Source organism: Cynara cardunculus, assembly GCF_001531365.2.
Source record: "Cynara cardunculus var. scolymus isolate 2C chromosome LG 5, CcrdV1, whole genome shotgun sequence".
In the NCBI taxonomy this organism is placed as follows: Eukaryota; Viridiplantae; Streptophyta; class Magnoliopsida; order Asterales; family Asteraceae; genus Cynara; species Cynara cardunculus.
This window is the reverse complement of record NC_037532.1, coordinates 5598935-5623161: the sequence shown is the minus strand read 5'-3', so window position 1 is coordinate 5623161 and position 24227 is coordinate 5598935. Positions and strand designations below refer to the sequence as shown.

General features: G+C 31.4%; 3 protein-coding genes across 3 annotated transcripts; 1 reads left to right on the top strand and 2 right to left on the bottom strand.

The window, feature by feature from the left end:
- Positions 1-640: 640 nt before the first annotated feature.
- LOC112512494 (40S ribosomal protein S15a) lies at positions 641-3192 on the bottom strand. Its single transcript, XM_025118485.1, has 4 exons — positions 3079-3192; positions 1527-1677; positions 1015-1175; positions 641-922 (listed from the first exon to the last, which is right to left on the bottom strand). The coding sequence occupies exons 2-4, from the start codon at positions 1657-1659 to the stop codon at positions 824-826; spliced, it is 393 nt and encodes a 130-aa protein (XP_024974253.1). The 5' UTR covers positions 1660-1677; positions 3079-3192; the 3' UTR covers positions 641-823.
- Positions 3193-16112: 12920 nt separating this feature from the next.
- Positions 16113-19909, top strand: LOC112512389 (actin-depolymerizing factor 1-like). Its single transcript, XM_025118329.1, has 3 exons — positions 16113-16311; positions 18801-19066; positions 19440-19909. The coding sequence occupies exons 1-3, from the start codon at positions 16309-16311 to the stop codon at positions 19588-19590; spliced, it is 420 nt and encodes a 139-aa protein (XP_024974097.1). The 5' UTR covers positions 16113-16308; the 3' UTR covers positions 19591-19909.
- Positions 19910-23315: 3406 nt separating this feature from the next.
- LOC112512517 (histone H4) lies at positions 23316-23866 on the bottom strand. The gene has a single exon (XM_025118516.1). It carries the CDS (start codon positions 23790-23792, stop codon positions 23481-23483), a length of 312 nt encoding a protein of 103 aa, XP_024974284.1. The 5' UTR covers positions 23793-23866; the 3' UTR covers positions 23316-23480.
- Positions 23867-24227: the final 361 nt, after the last annotated feature.

Below are 24227 nucleotides of genomic sequence, written 5' to 3'. Positions count from 1 at the left end.
GGTTGGGATATCATATGATCATCAACATTGGTTGTTTTTCATGTAATGAAATGATTCATTATTGAGTTATTTTTACATAAATCGTATCGATATTTTCACCTTTTTCAAAAATTTGTGGTTGATTTCGAGGGATTTTTTCGTTTCTTTTTGTTGATTTTGATGCACTATTTTTACTTTGATAAAAATCTGTTCGCAAAAATCGGTTGAACAGGTGCAAGGAACCTCACTGGACTCTTTATAGGTCGGCCCATGATTAGAGGCTTTTCATTAACATTAACATTCTCATTTCTCGGCATCAATCAAACATCTTCTTGAATTTTTTACGAATCTGTTCGGTTTTGCAACAAATTAACAAATATGTCAAAACCCATTTACCAAGTTTGTTTAGTCTTTACGAAGATGAGGAATACGTCCCGGTCCTCCAGCGGTCCAAGGCCGGGCCGGGCCGGTTTGGCTATCACTAATTCCCATAAAACTCGTAACTGGTCTTGGAGGCGTCATGCCAAAACCAGTCGCAATCGGTCATGGACCGGACCGGACCAGACCAGGCCCAGTTTGGCCATAAATAAAACCTGGATTGTGGCCATTTCCTTAAAAGAATTAGCTTATTTGTTGGATTTTTGAAATCAATCCAAACGAGTGCAACTATAACCACAATACAAATACCTCATACCAGAAATGTTTCTTATAAAAAACTGTGAAATAAAACAAGTCACAAGATGACAAACAACACCTTCGATGAAACAAAACCGAAACCATGGTTGCCTCGACAAAATTCAATCTCAAAAACACAAAAGTCAACCATCAAAATATCATGCTTTTATTAGTAAAAGAAACCAAGCACTTTACCACCAACATTCTTCCTCCTGGCTTCTTCATGATCCATAATTCCAGCAGAAGTAGTCAATACAATGTACCCAAACTACATGATGAATAATTGTGCATTCAGTTATTTGTTCTAAATGCAATTCCTTCTATTCATAATGAATATAAGTTGAAGGTTAGAAAACTAACTTGTCTTGAAGGAAGAAGTCTAGCGGTCCATGGTTCAATTTCCTTGACACCAACATCAAATCGAGGACTGATAACCCCACATTTGTTCAATCTCCCATTCAATTCAACCACAATCTTACCGGATCGGTGGTCATCGACGTACTCAAACTCACCGATGTAACCTGCAGGCGAGATTATAGGAAATTAGGAACACACCATCATGTAATACACCAACAAATAACTACTGTATTATGGAGAAAATGTATCAAAATACGACGAAAATTGCCTTATTTTCTATTTAGTGTAACAAATAACTATTTTCCTCAACCATTTTTTACAGATAGCATGCTGATTTAGTAACATTGAATAATGTGGATGTCAAGTTTTATCATCCATTTTAACCTTAAACCTTTTGTAAACGGATATCCACATCAGCAGGTTATGGGCCAAAATGGGTACAAGATACATACTTACATCAATTGGGAAAAAAATTGTTTTCAAGAATTTCTAGAGGAAGAATTCAAGAGGCATACCGTGCTTTTGCATAACCAGAAGAAACTTGACAATAACTTTTGAAGAAGGCCTAATCATGACCTGTCTCTTGCCTCTCTTCTCAGCATTGTACATGCACTTAAGAGCATCATTCAGAACACTAACCCTCACCATCCTCACAAATTCAAAATGCTGCAAGAAAACAAATGAAAGCAACCATAAATATATATAATTGCTTGCAAATACTAAAAAGTACTTGGAACTCGTATGGTTTTTTAAACGGTTTGGTTCTCAGAGCCTGGAAACCAGCCATGTAAAACAATGTAACAACTCAGATATCATAATAAGGTTTAGTATTTATCAAGGTTCAAAATGGCATGAGGTGTGGCGGCAACCTCAACCCTTGAGCCTTTCACGCTACATATAAATTAACTAGTTTTACATAAAAAGTTTGTGATGAAATATTCAAAATAGAATTGGAAGAGTTTTACATTTTTAACCGTGAGTGACGTGATTAACTAAGTTTTTGTAAAAATATAAGGTTAAAAATGTAAAAACACACGTTAAAAAAATTGAAAAATTGAAAAAACAGTCTTGTTAAAAAAACCACGCAATGGAGTGAGCAACGCCTTACACAAATGCTATGCACCTTACCAAATCGGCAGAGGGGCATCTTACGCCATTTTGAACACTGGTATTTACTAACTCCAAAATAAACTAGTGGAAGCTCAATTTCAACAGGTACTATACATTGGCACTTCTTGTATCATTTTAAAAAAACATGCTGCGCAATTTAGCTAATCAAGATACAATCTTGATGACACGTTTTTACCACAAAAATGTTCCAAATTTTCAATCAATTCATCATAGGTTTCTGATTCAATCCATGTCAAGCCAAAAAAACCCCATTTGAATTGGCTAATTTTGATACAGATATAGTCATGCAAAACTAATTCTGATGCAAACTCACAAAAGTAACAATCTATATTGGTACCAACCTTTAACCAGGTCTGAACATACAGATTTGATTTGTAGAATGTAAACACTAAACTGCTTGCTTCTTCCAAAGGCGGAAATACCCAATTTCAATAACCTTTGAAGACCCTAACATACTTGTAAATAACCATCCATTTGTTTCTTTGAAAAACCACAATTCCGCACAGACAACCAAACACACACTCATCAACACATGTTACACAGACATTAACTGCCAATTTAACCAAAATACAGGCATAGAAATAACCTTAATACGCAAGATCATGCATTATGTCCTGAAACTGGTATAAGCTAGCAATAAAACAATTTCATCAAATATATTAACCAGCAATAGCATGTTCTTCGTTTGCTAAAACTAACTCACATCTCCAAGCACCAAGAGATCAAATCATTCAGGTATCTAAATCATATCTCCAATAAACAAAATCAAATAAGAAAAAACTGAATTAAATAAACGAGTTGGTCACGAAAAGACGAAACATATCAGAAACTTATAATTCCAAGTTCCAACAAGAAAAGATAAGATTAACTCCGCAAGCAATAGAATCATAGCTGAATCAATAGAGATAGAGAGAGAGTGATAGAGCAAGGGTTTACCTCGGAGCGCAAATGGCAGCGGCGTGCGAGGGATTACAGAGTGAAATATGAATTAGGGTTTGGGCTCTTAAAAGGGCGTGAGAGGGGAGTTATTAAATTACATCAAACCCCTAGCCCATTTCGTTTCACAGATTAGACTTTCTATGTTTAATATATGGGAAATTTGAGTTTTTATGATTAGGGGTGTTGATTGTTTATTTGAAATAATTTATGTTTTTTTATAAAAGTATTTATCAATTTATTATAAATCAGAAGGGTTTAACTTATTTAAAAACTTCTTATTACCGGTTTGACACCGGTATAAATTGAATATCCAAACACTCAAAAGTGCTTATTACTAGTGTCACACCGGAATAAGTCAATAAGTTGTTTTTATAAGCAATCTCAAACACTCCTTAGTATTGAGTTATAGGGGTGTTTGGGATTGCTTTTAAAACAATTTAGTGACTTATTCCGGTATGGCACCGGTAATAAACACTTTTGAGTATTTGGATAAACAACCTATACCGGTGTCAAACCGGTAATAAGGAGTTTTTAAATAAATTAAATCATCCTGACTTATAATAAGTTGACAAGTGATTTTGTAGAAAAGCATAAATTGTTTCAAATAAGCAATCCCAAACACCCCTTGTATATCAAATAGACTCCATGTTTTGTTTTCTGAAAACTTATTCTATTTCTCAATTTGCTTTATTAGAAATAAGTGTTTTCCTTTACGTCTTTCTTAGGGGTGAACATGAGTTGGATTGGTCGTGAAGGCATGCAAACAACCCAATTTAACATTTTAGTTTGAAAATTTTCAACACAATCCCGTCCAAACCATGCAGATTGGGTTGAAACTTTGTTACCATATTACATAAAATGGATTGAACCAAAAAAAATGTGTCAATCGACAATGATCGTTTTAGATGTCTTCAATTTTGATGTTTTTTATGCCTTAAGTTTTAATCATTTATTTTGCAATCAACCCTAGTGCCTGATAGATCCATGTCTTCATGTTGTTGTTATCTTTAAACAGCAGACACATACATGCTATTTTCATTCATGGATTGTTAATGTTTGTTGTAAAAGTCATTTATCTAACTGTGAAGCCATGGTTTTCTTGTTTTTCTAATATGGGAATTCAGAAATATTTAAAAAAAATCCACAGTTTTTTTAAGAGTTTTGACTTTTTAAGGAGTGTGGGGATGATCGGGTTGGGTTGGCCAGTTTTAAGGCACTAAACAATCTCAACCTAGTTCAATGGTTTGTTGGGTTGGGTGGTCGAGTTGATTGGGTTACTGTGCACCCTTAATCCCCCTTTCCCCTTATGTCGGCCTTGTTTCCTATGAACATTTAGGGTGTGTTTGGTGTCCAGACAGGACATGACAGGACATGACAATTGTTCAACGTTTCGTAAGATAAAACTGAACAGAACATAACAAATAAAATGACCAATTTACCCCTGATGAGTTGTTTATTTTAATTAATTTATGTAATTCATTAAATCATAATAGAATAATTATTTTTTATAACAAAATATATCATTTGAAGTTTTTGTCAAAACAATTAAAATGACACCAAATAAAAAGTTTATGTACTTTTCTATTTTTATTTTATCTATTTTCTACATTATTTATTATCATTAATATATAATAAATTACATAAATTAATAAAAATATAGAGAGCAAGGCAACAGCTAGTTGCTTTCTGGTGAGTTGCTATCGCTCCTCTCCTTTCGGTTGATTCGGTAAATAATATTTTGTGGGCAATAAATGAAAGTTTAAGAAACATAAAATACAATAAATAAAATTTAAATATTGAATAAAATGTAAAAAAAAAAGACCTATTTGATGTTTTGAAAGAATATTAAGTTTTATTTTTAGGTTATATTGGTAAAATATAAGTCCGTTCCACCTTGTTTTATGGGGTAGGGGTGGAACATGTCTGTTCCACTTTGTTTCACTATGTCCCTAATTGTTCCACATAAAATTCATGTCAAACATGGGACAGGAATCTCTGTCATGTCCTTGTCCAATGTACCAAATGCATTACTGGTTGAAATCTTTATGAATGTAACGATATTCTAGTTTACGGATTATACAATTATGATATGTAAATTCATATTTCATTTATTAAAAAATTGTTTAAATTGCCAATTTTGATAAACTTACAAGCAAAGACATTTTAGTTTTCTCTATTATATAGAGAGATACCAACTATACTTCTAAAAATACTTGCATATGAGTGAAACATCACCAAACTAATAAAACAAGTAAAGCCTATTGACCAAAAGAGTAATTGAGTAAATGCTTGAAAAATTAAAGAGCCAAAGTCCATGGATTAATATGGAAATGATTACATTTTAAGGGACTAATAATTGCATAACCAATTTTCCATGGATCAAAACCGGAAATTGTTACATTTTAAGGGACTAATAGTTGCTTAAACAAAAGTCGATGGACTGAAATGCTTATATACGTTGAAAATAGAACATCTTCGTGAAAGTTGGAATAGGGTTGTAAATGGATAAAGGTAAACCTCTTAGGGGCTGTTTACCAAATACTTACCCGGTAAGTGCTTACCCGTAAAATTTAACACTATTATTTACTTACCAATTAAGTAAGATTTTAGTCCACCAAAAACGACATCGCATGTAACAATTTACCCGGTAAGCGCTTACCGGGGTAAGAGTCGTCTCCCTCACTTACCGGGTAAGACTCTTGGTCCTTGTCTCACTCTTACCGGGTAAGATTGTTGGTCCTTATTATATTCATCCGGTGATGTAATGTCACTTGGTAAGCGCTTACCCGAGTAAGTGTTTGGTAAACGGCCCCTTAATCTTATATGTTTCCATCCGTTCAATAAGGGTGTAAATAAATAACGTTTTTTCATTAATTAAAATATATCATAAATAAAAATCAAAATTGATTTTTGAAATAAGGATAATTATTATTTTGAATTAAATAAATTATTAAAAATCTCATTTTATCTTTTAAATTTGTTATTTTATTAATTTTAATTAATTAATAATTTTTCTATCAAGTTTTATATAAAATAAATTAGATACACTTTTAATAAAATAATTTCATAATTTTCATTTAATATCTAATGTGATATATACGATCAATTTATAAGTGATAATTATAGATATTTTTATTAATTATATGTAATTATCGTAAATATTTTTGTTAATAGTATGTGATTGTATATACATATATTTACATTTATATATATTTTTTGTGATATAAATATATCACATGTGATAATATGTCACTTATATTCAGACGTAGATTATCATATGTGATATGTACAAAAATTCACACAGTGGATTATATATATATATATCATATGTGATATGTAATTATATCATATGTTAAACGAAGTTTATCACATGTGATTCAAAACGTTAATTAAAAAATTAGAGGAAAAATAATGAAAAGATTATGAGTTAAATCGATATCATATATGATATTTGATGAAAGTTTTGAAAAAAAAAAAGTATCAAAGTATATTTAGAAAGAAAAAAAAAGTTATATAAAACTTTATAAAATAATATAAATTTATTAAATTAAAAGATAAATAAATCTAAAATATATAATTAAAATTTTAAAGATTTATCCAATTCAAAATGAAAATTATCTTAAATTCTAAACAAATTATGTTATTTTTAATTAATGGATTATGTAGCTCGTATTTTTTCTCGACTTCTCGTAATTTAGTTAGCTTTTCGTATGATCGTCCATATATATATATATATATATACATATATATATATAATCCTATCATATGTGTTGTATAATAACGTGTAATTTAATTTTTTAATAATTTACTGAGTAAAATAGTTCATGATGATTAAATGAAAACCAAAAAAGAGCAAGAAAAATAAATACAACGAAAAGTGTTGTCTTACAATTTTTATATGGTTTTTAGAAAATTATACTATAATTATATTTAGAGTAATGTTAAAATGTTTACCAAGACAAAGTAGACATAAAATAATTACTTATATGGTTTTTATTTATATGTTTATGGTTTAACTATATTATTTATAGTTTAAATTAAATTGTTTTACCATTTATCCATTACTTGTTTTGTTACTCCCTAATTTATTAGGTAGTGTATGGTATGGATAAGAGTTTATGAGATCGATAATCATTTGTTTGATTAGCCGTTTTTTTAAATGGACATAGTAACATAATAATCCTTATCCTACCCGTTGTCAGCCCTAGGTTACAAGAAATAGGAGCCGAAATTATTTGGAGAAGACTATCTGATCTAATGGGGATCAAAATGGCAAAAACTATACATTGTCAAAGCCTTGGGCGTATAACTCAGTTGACAAATGGTCACCCCCCCCCCCCCCCCAACTCGAGGGGGTAAGTGAGCAAAAAAATGGTCCATCATATTGGTATCATTAGAGACGGGTTTCATGTGGGACTGGTTAGAGTTGTCGATAATTAACTGTTTTGCCTAAATATATTGTTAGAAAAAAATTGTGAGTTTGGTAGAGAAAACGAATCACATAAGCAACAAAAGTAGTTCAAGGGTGTGTCTCGAGAATAGACAATGTTGAAAGTGAGGATGTATGTTAGGGACCATTATGATTTATAGTATTTAAAGTTGAACTGTATTATTTAATTTAGTTTATTAGCTTTTCAGCTCATAATTTAGATGTTTAAGTTGGTGACGATGTTTTAGAAGTGTTTTTTTTTCTGTTGCAATACTGCGAATGTTTTAAGTCATGCATGATTCTATTAAAAACAGGGTGTAACAATAAGACCTTTTATCGAGCCACTCAAGCTTCAGCTGCTCAACAATTCTCGAACTTGAATAGATCTCAAACACGAAATAAAACCAATTTAACTTAACCAGTTGAGTTTCATAACTCCAATGTTTGACGCAACTTATTTGAAAACTTGATTTAGAACAAGACAATCAATCTCGAATTGAAGCTTATAGCAAACTTTATGTATCTCGAATTTTACGATTAATGTATGATGCAATAAACCTAACTTGTTGCATCACACTGATGCGATAAGTCAACTTGTTGCATCACAAGGATGCGACAAACATACTCCTCACAAGGATGCGATAAAAACTATTCATCACATCAGAAGAATGCGACAACAGTTAAGAATTTGATCAAAACCTAGTTTTTACATTTTGTTGATTATGTCATCATTATTTTGGTATACATCTCTCCTTGATATGTCACTTTTAACCCAAAATACACCTCTCTTTGAGCTCGTAATTTAGATGTTTTAAGTTGGTGATGATATTTTGGAAGTCTTTTTTTCTGTAGCAATATTGCAAATATCTTAAGTCATGCACGATCTGATTAAAAACAAGGTGTAACATAGGGATATTAACAGTAAGACCTTTTATTAAGCCACTCGAGCTTCAACTGCTCAACAATTATCGAGCTTGAGTATATCTCAAACACAAAATAAAATCCATTTAACTTGACCAATTTAGTTCATAACTCCAATGTTTGACGCAACTTGATTTAAAACAAGTTAATCAATCTCAAGTTGAAGCTTATAAACAAGCTTTATATATCTCCAATTTTAGTGTTAATGTATAATTCAATTTCGTTACAATCAGCATCGAGCTCAAAAACAGTTTATATACATACAAGGGAAAGAAAAACTTACCTCACGAGCCATTGCGGAAAATACGAGGTTCCTGACGTGGAAAATAATCGAAAAATAGGTACATTTTTTTTTGCGGAGAAAGCTTTTCCGTGCAATTTTTGGACCCCACTTCTTTTGTATTTATATAAGAATAAGAAATGGAAGGGAGATGGTTTCTTATACTGGTTGTGGACCTAGTAGGGTCAAAGTTTTCCAAAAAACGACTCCTTCCCAAGAAATGATTCGATTAGGGTTTTACCCGCGACCTACACATGTAGGTTCGCAAAACGACAGTCCATAATTGCGAACCTGTGTAGAAAGTGTAAATATCAAAACTCTAGGGGGCAAATTTGCAATTGCGGACATAGTAAATTACGGACAGGGCCATAAAGTGTAAAAAAAAATTGTTGTTTAGCTGGGTTCGCAATTGTGGACCTAATGTTTTGCAGACCTATGATTATTTTGATAAATATAAAAGCAAAGTTGGCTAAAAGATAAAACCCTCTTTAAAAAACAACTATTTGAACTATATCTTCCTTAATTCATATAAGAGTGATGAGTTAGTGGTGTTGACTATATGAACAGATTATATTAAATAATTGCATTATTAATTTGATTTATATATTAATCAATAAAAATTTTAAATGATATCGTGAACCGAACATAATACCCAACCTAATAATTTCAGTTAATTTAGATATATAAAAATAAGTGGGATTTTAATTAAATTAACGAACTTTTGATTTATTAAAAAGATGGTTTTGCATTCATCAAATTAAAATCACATTTGATCCATTTTCCTTTCATGATCACAATTTGTTTTATCGATTTTTAATTTCGTGTTTTTGTTATTGTTTTCAGAGTAAATTATATATGTGTCTAGTCTATATGGTTTGTTAAAAATATTTATTTTTATCTTTGTGGTTTAGAAATGACCGTTTTTGTCCCTATGGTTTGTAGTTTATTGTTATTTTTGTTCTTATGATTTATAAATTATTGGTGTTTTGGTCCCTACGGTTTATAATTTTTACTGTTTTGGTTCATTGTACTTAAATGTATGAATTAGTTAAGGGACAAAAATAACAATAAATTATAAGTACGAAAATCACAATTTCTAAACCACAAAAATGAAAATCGAGATTATTAACAAACAATAAAATTTGTAATTTACTTTTTTTTTATAATAATAATGTTCATCATTTAATATTCGCATTGGAATGAAGCTTATTAAGTTTTAATTGATTCATTAAAGTAACAATAAGAACATAATTAGTTCAATTTTTATATAATTTATAACACGATTTGGGTAACTATTTCGCTTTCGCTTATTTTATGGTATGAGTCACGGTCAGTGACAGATCAAAGATTTAGATGATTGGGGTTCCTAGTAAACCGAATAACTCATCCAAACCAAAATGGTTTTGAGTTATCCGGTTTACTTGTTAAACGGTTTGGTTAATCAAATAAGGTAAGTTTCAATTATTTTTATACCATATCGGTTAACGTTGAGTAACAAATTAAAATATTAGTTAATTTATATAATTTCTTCCAGATGAATTAGTTTGAATATATGTAAAAATAATGTTAGGTGAGTTGATTTATATTTAAACTAAAAAACAAGAAGTTGAGATATATTAACAAAACCATCGACCAATGTTATCATTATAGCATGATTGCAAGAACTAGCGATAACAAGATACAAGGATAATGAAAGTTAAAAGAGGAAGTAGGGTTTTCGTCAAAACAGAGTGGGTCACTGGGGGGAACCGTAAAAAATGACTGAGGGGATCTTAAGAATACAAGAGTAAAAAAATAAAAAATAAATTACCAAGTAACATGATATCAACATCTCTTTCCTGGTAAGTGTTGATCAAGTAAGAGTCATCATCCTCACTCACCAAGTAAGATCATGAGTTAACAAAATGGCACGGTAAGGTTGCTGTAAAGACCATAATCTTTTATCGAGTAAGCATCTCTTATCCGATAAAAACAATAAATATTTAACAAACCAGTAAAAAACAACAACGTTTTTATATATCTTTTAGAAAAATATTATTTATGACCACTTTTTGCTAATACTATTCAATTCAAAAGTGGTGGTCCATAATGTGCCAAATGCATGTTCCACCCCTCCCTACCATAAAAGAAAACCACCACCTATTATGATTTGTTAGATTATAATGTGAATCATGAGACCAATTATGGCAATATCATATAATGTTGTTAAAACAAAAAATTGAGAAAATACAATTAAAGATAACCAATTCACATCAAAAAACCAGTATTTGTTATGAAAGTTCGTTTTCATATTGGTTATGGTTGTACCATCAATACTGATGGACACAAAGGTATGTCTGAAAAACGTCACATTAGATGAGAGGTTTGTTAGAAAAGGTTGTTTAGTTACGTATTAGACATCTGCAATGGATAATATAAAGATTATTTAGAATATTAGATGCTCAGTTGAAACACCCTTGTTACGGTTGGTGTTGTTAACTTCATTTGAGTATGTATGCCATTTTTTCATAAAAAGCAAATGTCGGATCTGCGTACTTCTTATCCAGGGACGGACCCAGAATTTTTTTTAACGGTGACACCATATAATTAATATACTATAATATACATCTAAAAATAATTACAAAAAATATGGTTTTTATAGTACCGATAGGGCTGTAAACGAACCGAAAGTTCAAAAACCGTTCGTGAACCATTCGGCGAGAAGTTCGTGAACCGTTCGGCGGGAAGTTCGTTTATGTTCGTTTATTTAATAAATGAACGAACATGAATTATTATTTTTTTGTTCGTTTAGTTAAACGAACGAACATGAACAAGAGTCTCGTTCGTTCATTTATGTTCGTTTATATTCGTTTGTTTATGTTCGTTTATATATTAAGTTTAATATATTATCTTCTATTTATTTACTTTGAATTCAAATAATATTTATTTATGTTCGTTTAGCCCGTTCGTTCGTTTACGTTCGTTTAGCATGTTTACAAACGAACATAAGCGAACACGAACACACCTTATTTCTAAACAAACGAACACGAACACAAAGATTTTCGTTCGTTTACCGTTCATGTTCGTTCGTTTATTCAGTTAAGTTAAACGAACGAACATGAACAAGCCTCCGTTCGTGTTCGTTCGGTTCGTTTACAGCCCTAATTACCAATAAATAACTCCTAAACTTGTACCCGACGCGTCTTTATCTTTTGAAAACGATCAATATATACCCAAAAATAATTACAAAAAATATGGTTTTGGTTATTTGGGCTTTGTTTTGTTTGGGTTTTAGTTGCACCATTTGGATTTCAGGGAAATACGGTAGCACCTTCTAAAACGATACGGTAGCACCGTTAACAAACCTAAATTTTTTACCCTTCGACCGTAAAATAATACGGTGGCACGTGCCACCCATGCCACCACATGAGGTCCGTCCATGTTCTTGCCATTCTAGATCTTACCTTCGAGTGAGATATAATGTGCTTATTTGATTTAATTAATAGAGCATCTAACCATGGTTGTGTTTTACTTGTATTTTAAACTATATTTAGATTTGATTTTACTAGTTAACAGTTTAATGTGTATAACATACTAAAAATTGTACAAACAGATCAAAATCAAATCATATTTTTATGATTGACTTAATAGGGTTCACCTCATGCTAAACTGCATGGTTTACAAATTTTGGTTTATAAAAAAGATTCAATATCCAACCTGACAGTAAATATTTGTAATTGAATGATATTACGGTTCGCTTTTAAAAGGTTTGATATTTTCTTTTTCATAATACCCTTTCAATCTCCATCACTACTTAGCGTGATGGTTAGTGGTCACCATCATGAGTCATAAGTTCTAATATCCATATTGATGATTTGTGCAAATAATTTCTTTTATTCTTTTTTATTTTGTAAAATTAATATCTGAATCGTCTAATTCACGGTTGTCCATGTATTCGTCTATTACACTTGAATTGAACAAACCTGTTTTTGGACCATTCATCAGATGAGTTTTGACCTAGGTGCAGACCTATGTATATCCAAGTGGGCTCCTGTGCACCCGTTCGACTTATTTTCACAAATAAGATTTTCTTTGAGGTATGAAAAATGCACTCGTTAATAACTGGGGTGTTTCGGGATATTAGAAAATACAAGAAATATCAACCAAAAATCTAAAAAGAATACCTCGAAATGAATAAAAAAAGGTATCTCGAAATTAGTAAAAAAACTAAAAAAAATTCCCTCAAAATCAATTAAAAATCCGTTGAAAAGATGGAATTCGATTAGAAACACATCGAACGACTTTATAGACATTTGATCTACCTTAAAAGTGTCTTCACTCGACAAAAATAATGGGTCCTCCAATTATTGGTTGTAAATGTATCCATGAAATAATTGTTTTACCATACTGTTTTGAACGATTCATAATTGGTTTACAATGAATTATACTAAAAAATAAAAAACATTTTGAACATGAACAGGTCAACTAATCATGTTGTTTCGTAAACATTTTGAATTATTAAGTCCCTTAACTATTTCTTTAAATGAAAACCAATAAACTTTCTCATTTTAAATGGTTACTTACATCATTTTTACAAAAAAAAAAAAAAAAAACACTGCCTGTGACAAACTAAAAATGGCTTAAAATGAAACTACTTATAACCCCTTAAAATAGATCAAAAAGAGGGAGGTTGATTGTAGAGGCCAATAGTACGATAGCCGATATGAAGAATGAACAACGATGAGGTGACATGGAGTGACGAGTGGGAGTGATACCATTGTTTGCGATGAGTTTAAAGGACGTAAGGTTTAGAAACAGTAAATTAATTTAGGTTTTTTGTACTTTTAAGATATTTTTAGTCGGTTACATGTAGTTTTTTTTTTTTTGTAAAAATGATGTAGATAACCATTTTTTAAAAGTTTGATGCTTTATTTATTAAAAAAAATTAGAGACTTAATCATTCAAAATGAAAAAAAATTAATAGTTTTTTCATTCAAAAAAATAGTTCAATGACTTAATCAGTCAAAATAAGATAGTTTCCCGGGCTTTTATGAATTTTTTACATACATAATATGGATTTATTTTTTGTGTAAAATTTTACAAGGGATCAAATTCTCAAGTTACTTGTATCTTCAGGGGACTATTTTTATAATACACCCTAATTTTGTTGTATTTATCTTGAATCAGATTTGTTTCGAATGTTTGAAAGTTACATATTTGTCCACCGACAATAATTGGTATTAGGGTGTGTTTGGTATCGAGACAAAACATGACAAAACATGATAAAAAAGATAGTACAGCTATTCAATATTTGATAAGATATAACTTGACAATGACGACTGGTAAAATGGTCAAATCATTCTTAATGAGTTATTTATATATTTTGATTATTTTATCTAATATAGTAATGTGAATGTTTAAAATGATAAAATTTAATAAATAAAATTTAAAAAATAAATAAAATATAAAGATGGAGATATACTTGATGTTTAAAAATGAATTAAGTTTTATTTTAAATGTATATTGGCAAAATATAGGGTTGGTACCATGTTTCTATCTGCTCCACATAAAAGTCCCAACATACATGGAACAATGATATTTATTCTACTTTGAATAGTGCTATTCAGTATACCAAACACACCTTGATAGACTGCTTGATTGAAAAAAAAAAAGCAATAGTATTTTTGTAAAAATAAAACCCTAGCTATAGATATATGGTCCCCCGGACAAAAAAAAAAAAACACCTTGAATGATATTATTTTGGATATTGTATACACAAATATAATTAACTTTGTTAAATTTTATGCATAACAGCTTGCTCAAAAATGAGTAAGAAAGTGGGGTCTAATAATTGTTATTTTAACAGTACGTTTAACAATGATCACAAATTACTATTGAATTTAGCATTTGGTCATAACTGTTAGCAAATAAGAAAGTTAACTATGCGAGATATTGAAAAATTTATTTGAAGATGTATATGTGAACCTATATGAATAATTTGTAATGTCAGTTTACATATACATTTTCAAATAGATTCTTTTAGATTTTTTCATTGACTCATATTAATTTTTTACGTTCTAGTGATATTTAATCTTTTTATGTAAACCGTCCCCTAAGTGTAGAAGCAGACCTATTAAGCCTAAAGAGAAATCTCGTACACCCGTTCAACTTGTCTATACTATATTATAAAACATTTGACAAATACTCTTAAAAATCATTTTTTATGCATGATATACTGTTTATTAATACATATTACTTAAAATTCAATATTACAAGTAAATTGTGCGTGCGTACAAATTATTAAAGCTCTATTTTTGAATTCATGCAACTAACTGCGGATATATATAATCAAATATAGGATAAACATCTCATATTAAATATAAAAAAATTAAAATATAATTAAGATAATCATTGAGTTTTGACGAATACTTAATTATCATCCTTATAAAATTATATTATTGATAAAAATAAATTACCTTGTTATTAGGTCTAAATTAAATTATAATAAAATTTATATTATATTATAAATCATTTGACAAAACTCTTAAAAATCATTTATTACGCATGAAGTACTGTTTATTGATATATATTACTTAAAATTCAACATTACAAGTAAATTGTGCGTACATACAAATTATTAAAGCTCTATTTTTTGAATTCATGTAACTAACTGTATATAAACATAATCAAATACAAGATAAACATCTTATTTTAAATATAAAAAATAAAATATAATTAGGATAATCATTGAGTTTTAACAGAATACTTAATTATCATTCTTATGAAATTATATTATTAAACAAAATTTTTTTGTTATTAAGTCTAAATTAAGTTATAATAAAAAAATGAATTAAAAAAATTACATGGAAACTGATGACTTTTAAATAATTAATTTAATACTAATATCAATATTTTTTTTTAAGTTTATATTTCATTTAAAAATAAAAATATTATTGTTTTTTAAAAACCACATAAAATTGTATTATATTGACGTTGAATAAAATAAAACATTAAAATCGAGATATATCTCGCTGCATTACGATATTACCCTTCTATTTTGCATAAGTATAACTTTCTACAATATGAAAGGCATAACCGCTAAATTTTGAAGGGTGAATCAGAATATAAGAAAATACAAGGAATATCAACCAAAAACTGAAAAAAGTATTCTGAAATCAACCAAAAAACTTAAAGACCTTTCGAAATCAACGAAAGACTTAAAAAAAATTCCCCAAAATGATGGAATTCATCTAAAACATATCGGACGACTTTACGGGCCTTTGTGGTGTAACCGTAGGCAAAAATCCTGATACGTTGGATCGCCAATTAAGCGAGTAATATGGGTTCATTTGTAATTAATGATAATGTTAGGGGTTGAAGTGTAATATACGAAACTTAAAAATGATATTTTCAGATGAGAGAGGAGGGTAACCACCGATATAGCGAGGCCCCGAATCTCTCTGTTTATTATCTTCGTGCGCACCCCCAAAAGTCTTTTCCATCAGCAGCTTCATCTCTCACGCTTCTGTTCTACTCATATCCCCTTCTTCAAAAATTTCTCTCTCTACCATTCTCTTAATTTATCGACTCGATCTTCTCCGATCAATCGTCTGCCGCCATGGTTAATCTCTTCAAACAACATCTCTCTTACAGTTTTACTTTGGTTGACTTGTTTACATCATATATCTGTATCTTATTATTTTTCTTGCTTTAGTCGATTGTTTACTGATTGGTTGGTTCTCAATCGATGCATGTGTTTCTATGAGAATGCCTTGAATTGTTTGGTTTTTTGTTGTTTGACATTTGATCTGTTATATGCTCAGTTTTGGTGTATTTGAAACCCTAGAGTTGTTAATGGATCCAGATTTGTTTTCAAGAAGTTACTTTTGGGATTTGGATCTGATTTATGATGAGATTTTGAGGTTGACTTATGGATTGCGTAGCTTTTAATTTTATTATGAAGTTGCTTGATTCTTGTTTATCTTCGAGTACAATCGAGTTTGTCTGGTTATTGTTTCGCTAGCTTAGATAGGGACAAGTCTATTATAACTTCCATTTCGCTCGTCTCTTGTGGAGGAGCTTGTTAATTTTAATGTTTGTATGGAGAAGTGCTAATATTTGTACCAAAAGGCTATCGTTTTGGAATTTTTTATTGGTAATCAGAAATAAATTATATGGCTAATTCAGGTAATGGTCTGGATCCAGATTCAATTTGTCAATTACATATTCTTATTTACTTAAGTGAGGTTAGATCTGACTGATCCAGGCATAGCTGTATAGGAGAGTCCTAGCTTGGATCTATTACAATCTATGTGCCATGAGTTAGGGAGAAATGTGCCATAAGGTGACGAAATATTATACTTTTTTGTCAAAACCGCATGTCATATGCTTCTATTATTGTTTACTTTATATTTTTGTACTTTTTATGTTTTTGCACAATAATTCTGTTCACATTTTTCTAAAAAAATTGTGCAATGACAATGGGATTTGATACAATTAGAAAAATACACCTTCCTGCCATAACCTCTTTTTGCCTCAATAGTTCAAATTCATGTTATGTGCTACCGTGTATGCCTTAACTACTTGACACTAGGGTAAAAATGAGGGGAGTATAACAGTTTTACTAGTCTCATTTCGGCCAAGACTTGAAATTTTTGATCTACCATATTTTATTGCAGGTTAATCCTCCATTAGTAATTGGCTTTCTCTTGAAACCCTAGAGGTTTAATATGACAACAAAGCAAGTTATATCCCACATGCATAGCATGCACAAACATCAACATTCACATTTTGTGTGTTTAAGAGGATTTGTCCATGTCTAAACCTTGTAAACGGGGCTACACATCGGGAGAGGGGAGGATGCGGACCAATACTCTGACATCGGGATATACAACTTATTTTATGAGTACATATGCTTTTGGGTTACTCCACTTTGTGCAATTGGTTTTGAGTTGAAGTTCTCACGCTAGTATTGCTAGGGCCATGGTTGCAGATTTGTTGATAACTCTGTCTCCATGGGAGTCGTTTGTTAACTTGAATTTCTTGCTTTCATTATGTGCTGAAATTTTTTGTAGCCTAGCTGTTGCTTTGGAACATTTATTCTCTAGACAACGAACACCAAGCACCTTTTTTGTTTCATAGGAAGATTTGCAACTTCTATCTTGCCACAAATCCTTACCATATCCTATCTGTGCAATCTCTATCCTCCAATATTTGGCATCTTCTTCTTAAAGATGATTGGCATCTTCTTCTTAAAGATGATTGGCATCTTATACTAGTCCGATCAAGTTAATAGTTTTGGTGGCTCCCTAAGAAATTTTGTTGAAAGGTGTTCCACTCATAATCTTAAATAAGGACTTTGTAATTTGATGAAGGTCTGTAAGCCTGCATGTAATAACCCCAGTTTGAATATTTTTGTTGGCAGTGGTAGGACTAGGATCTTTCTGCTTTATGCCATCCTTTTCTAATAGATGCTAAGCACAAGTTAGATTTTGCCAGAACCCTTGTCTAGGAGTTCCATCTTTCGAGTTTTGTAGTATTATTCTCTGTTCTTCAATGACCAAGGGGAACTGAGAACATAAAAATGGTGCAACAAGCCGGCTACATCTGGTTTTAGTGTTTGAACCAATCTATAATGTAAGTTGATGAATTTGTATGTTTTCAATTTCACATTGCTTTTCTTTAGCCAAGATCATGACTTTTTAGTAACCACTGCATCTGAACGAGCTGCAAGTGTTGTGCTTTGCACCAAGTATTTCGTGTCATTCTATTTCTTGGTGTTTGCCAATTTCACAGGATCCGTCTGGCATAGACCTATCATCAGAAAACATAAACCACTTATACTTCCATTACATGTCACTTGTTCAGGATCAAACTTACTGTTTTTTCATTTATTTTCTACATTTAGAAAATGAAACTCTGGTGACCCAATCTAGAATTGTTCAAGACTTCCTTTTCAGTAATTTTCACTAAATTTACATGGGTTAATATCTGCTCCTTTTTACAATTAATATTTACATAGATGTAATGGTCCTAATCAACTCATGGATGTTGTATGCCGTCAACAATCACAACCTCTTCTAATAGTGTATAAACTTTCATTGTGTATAGGCTAATGCTGCATCTGGGATGGCTGTGCATGATGAATGCAAACTAAAATTTATGGAGTTGAAGGCAAAAAGAACCTTCCGTTATATAATATTTAAGATCGAGGAGAAACAAAAGGAAGTCATTGTGGAAAAGGTTGGTGAGCCAACTCAAAGCCACGAYGATTTYGCTGCTTCCCTACCTGCTACCGAGTGTCGATATGCTGTCTTTGACTATGACTTTGTGACGGCAGAGAACTGCCAAAAGAGCAGGATCTTTTTCATTGCCTGGTAGTACAAGACTTTGAAATCAACTTTATACGCTTTACTATCTCCTTCCTGTTTAAGGCTATGTTTGGCAGACAAGTTGTTTGGCTGATAAGCTAGTTGATAAACTAGTAATGTAAAATGACTTAAAAGGACGTGTTAAAAAATAATCAGAGAAGTATAAGGGGCATAATTGGGAAAAGGAAGTGGAAATTACCCTCTAGAGCTTATTGAAATGCTACTTGAAGTAGCGTTTCAAAAGGCTAGCTTATGTTAAATGGGTTTTTTCAATAAGTTAAAAAAATCTAGCTTTATGGTTGTCAAACGTGGCCTAACTTAGAAACATCATGTTCTAAACATAATATTTTTGTCTATCTGTATGTATCGACTTGCAAAGGTCCCCTGACACTGCAAGGGTGAGAAGCAAAATGATTTACGCTAGCTCCAAGGATCGATTCAAGAGGGAACTTGATGGAATTCAGGTGGAGCTTCAAGCAACCGACCCCACAGAGATGGATCTTGATGTTTTCAAAAGTCGAGCCAATTAAAACACTGCTGCTGCTGTCACTGCCACTGCAATTGAAGTCGAAGTCCTATTACGATCATTGCCTTCTTTGCTCAAGAGAGATGTTAATAGCTTGTGGGGTATGTGTTACTTTCTGCTACCTATGATATGTTTCCGGTTTGTCGTTGAAGTGTTATTTTTCAGTGATATTGGTACTTTTTTATCGTTTTCATTTACCTAAGTAGCAAATTCAGTGATCTTGGGCAAATATTTTGTTATGTGTTTCTTTCTATGTGAGAAACTTATGATATTACCTTTTGGTTTGTTCTATAACCTTATATTCAGTGCTTCACCTTGTTGCCTCTTGTGTGTTGTTAGTTGCCTAGTAATTTGGTTTACCTTTGGTCAAACAAGGGTATGTTTAATAAGTTTAATGGGACTGACAACTTATCTTGTCAGCTACACGTGACTGTATGATTCTGGCTTAATACTATAGAAAATGACTTGTTCAGTAAATTTTAGGGGGGAGCTTTGTGCATAAAACCAAATTCTTTTCAAACTTGCCTCTTCCAATTAAAAAACAAACTTCTATCTATGAAAAAGTCCTTCTGAACAAAAATTATTTTAATCTATGGACAACTATATTCTTGTAAGATTTAATGAAAAATCAACCAAATAACCCCTAAGTTGCCTTTTAGAATCAGCTTTGCTTTGGTCAAAACAATTAGGAAACTCACAGTTAGTGTTTTGAAATTAAATCTATACAAATGGCCCTTGAGCTCATGAAGAAGATCACAGAAACCCAAGAGAATCCCTGATCTAGTTGATACAAAATAATGTCAACCCACAGTTATTGGGCCAGGCCCAATTATAATCGTTCCAACTTCCAACAACCTGATATGCTGACTTGATCTGGCAGGGCTGTTCAGAGTTTACTCGATTGTTTGGGCCTCTTTACTTCCCCCAACAGCCCAACTCTATAGCATATGTTGTTAGCCTTGTTGCACATTTGCTCTAATCTAAATGATGTGTTGCTTCTCTCGTAGTCTTGTCTCAATTGATTGCCTGACGAGTTCCATCCTCTGATCGGATTTCTTCATTCTCACTGTTATTTTATGATTTTTTTTATAGATTATCTTTCAAGGGGCTTAATCAAATAAGAATTAATTAGTTTATGGTAATCGTGAGGTCCAATCTCAACTACAAATTAATAGATAAATTAGGAAATTTATAATTTTGGTAATTTTTAATTTTGGTAATTTTTAATTAAAATTTTAATGCAAGGACATGTTAGGTATTTTCTCTCCTCTCCGTCCCCCGGCCACCGTCCTCCGGTGATACCACAGTGGTATCACAATGCATCTTATATGTGATTGGGTATCACACTGTGGTCGTTTGTGCGGTCGATCGGATATGTAACATAGTGGTATCACAATACATCTTATATGTGCTTGAGTATCACACTGTGGTATAACCGGAGGACGGTGGCTGGAAGACAGGGACGGAGAGAGAAGAGAGGAGAGAGGAGAGAAAATACCTAAAATGGACTTGCATTAAAATTTTAATTAAAAATTACCAAAATTATAAATTTTCTAATTTATCTATTGATTTGTGGTTGAGATTGGATCTCACGGTTACCACAAACTAGCCAGTTCTCCTTTGAATGAGTCTCTACCTTTCAATTCTATAAGATTAAGATGGTATTTGTGTTCAATGAAGTTGGTTTAGAATCCTCCAGTTTTTCACCTTCAAAAATTATCTTTGGTAGTTTTATTTCAATTCAATCTCATGTCTTGTTCAACATCACATAATTTGGAGTAAGTTATGTTTTTTGGTTACGTGGTTTGTTAAAAATTGTGATTTTCATCCATGTGGTTCTGAAATTGTCATTTTCATCCATGTGGTTCTGAAATTGTTATTTTCATCCCTGTGGTTCTGAAATTGCCATTTTCATCCCTGTGGCCCGGTTCTAGACCAAGCCCAGACTCTTTTTTTTTGTAGAAAAAAGAACATTATTTCGAAATTAATTTGCAACAAAAACTTTCAAGTTTTTATGACTATGATTTTCAAAATTGAGTCATTGAGATATACTTCAAAATTTCTTCTATTACAATTTCATTTCATATATTTTCACTTTTTTTTTACAAATTAGTAATAAAAGGGAAAAGTTTACAAGAACGTAACAGACTTTAACATCTTTGAGTGATTAAGTCACTCAACAATCTTTTTTTTAATAAGTAAATGTTCGGACATTCTAAAACTTATTATTTACATCCTTATCTATACTATATAAAATATTTGATTAAAAACTCTTAAAAATCATTTTGTATGCATTAAGTATTTTTTATTGATGCATATTACTTAAAGTAAAAGATGGTGTGAGAAACGTAAGAAGATATCTGAACTTTTAATCCTTTTAATCTTATGTTCATCTATGAATTACGATTACAAGGGATTTGATCTGTGCATCTTGATGTGCCTCATTAACGTTGACATTCAACTAGAATTGATCTAACAGTGGAGATTTATTCTTATGTTTCTCACCATAACTTTTATTTTTACTGGAACCCAACTCTATTACTTAAAATATAAGATTATAAGTAAATTGTGCATAAGTTTAACTTATTATAACTTTATATTTGAATTCGTGTAACCAACTACAGATAAACATAATCAAATATAAGATAAACATCTCATTTTTAATATAAAAAATCTAAAATATAATACTATTATAATCATTGAATTCTAACAAAATACTTAATTATTATCTTTATAAAAAAATCATATTGTTAAACCGAAAATAAATTATTTCGTTATTAAACTGAAATTAAATTGTAATAAAAAATTGAATTAAATAAATTACACAATTTTTTATGAGATTTTCAAATTTATATTTTATTCAAATATAAAAACATTATCATCTTTTTAAAATCACATAGCATCGTATTATAACATCAACAGAGATAAAAAAACGAAACATTAAAATCGGGATTTTATTCAAATATAAAAACATTATCATCTTTTTAAAATCATATAGCATCGTATTATAACATCAACAGAGATAAAAAAACGAAACATTAAAATCGGGATATTAGAATTCGTATTTCAATTTCTATGTAGTTACACTATATGTATGTATTATAAATTGATCTCCAATCACAAAGATGGTGCCTGATTGGTTTGAGCTTAACTTCAAAGGTTAAAAATGGCAGGAGGTCCTAGGTTTAAATCCAATGAAAAACAAAAATCTCCTTGTGGCCACGGAGGTTCAAATATGATAACTCCAAAAACAGGTAGTCGTCTTAAGATTAGTTGGCTCGCATAACGGATTTGATATCCAAGTTAATAAAAAAAATTGATCTTCAACCCTCTAGGTTTTCATTTTCTTTATCATCACCAATCTTCAAGGTTCGTTATCAATGGCGTATTCATCATCATCTAATGTTGAGCAGATGACGTTAATATAGTTAGTCAGCGGTGTTGTAGGTTTTGGATGTCTTTGATTTCTTCCAAGTTTTCCTCCGTATCTACAATCTCCACATTTAGTGATGAAGCATTTTTATTTTGTTATGTGTCGCAGGATATTATCCATAACAAGAGTTTCGGTGACTAGCTAGATGGTGGTTGGTCCAGTGAATAATGCAGCGGGATGATAATTATTTAGTTGTAAACCAAGTGAAATCCTCTTTTAAGCATTCTTTCATCGGTGTCTCGTGAAATTCCATTAATTACGATATAATGCTCGCAACTAAAGCTTTGGGAACTAACGCAATAACTTGAAGCATATATTTCAATTGATTACAAAAATCATTTCTAACAACATAAAACCGTACACCCAAGAAGGATACATCCGCTTAGATTGTAATCCAACCAAAAAAAAAAAACTTACAAGTCTTACGATGACTATTTCGATTACGGAAACTATTTCTGAACTTAGCCACCGAACCCGTAAAGGGTACGGCCTTGCCTTTTCAAAGCGTAAACCACATCCATGGCAGTTACCGTTTTCCGGCGAGCGTGCTCGGTGTATGTCACGGCGTCTCTGATCACATTCTCTAGAAAGATCTTGAGAACTCCACGGGTCTCCTCGTAGATCAAACCACTGATACGCTTAACACCGCCTCTACGGGCCAGCCTTCGAATAGCTGGTTTGGTGATTCCCTGAATGTTATCACGAAGAACTTTCCGGTGACGTTTAGCACCTCCCTTTCCCAATCCTTTACCTCCCTTTCCACGGCCTGACATTTTCGAAACAGGGGATGCGAGATTTTAGATTAGGGTTTGTGTTTTTTAGGGATGGAGGGGATGGTGGAAGACGGTGGGGTTGGGAGGTTTTATAGGTAGCGGGGGGATTTGAAAGTTTTGGGGGGTTGTTGGAGTGAGGCGGTTCGTGTCGAAAGATTAAAAGTTGATGAGAGTCGTTTGATTGATTTTGATCGGACGGTGAAAGCGTCTTTCTAGATCATGATCCGTGTGGTGTGCTTTCTCTCATATTCCAAAACGCCAAAAAAAAGGCGGTCTTCCCTCTAGAAAAATATAAATTAGGGGGTGCTAATGGCACCCAGGGGTGTGTTGATTGTGTTGGAAATTGTGTTAAGTTTAAAATTTAGAAAACATCAAATCAATTTTAAAAATATATTATATTTAATTATTATTAGTATTTAATATATATATATATAT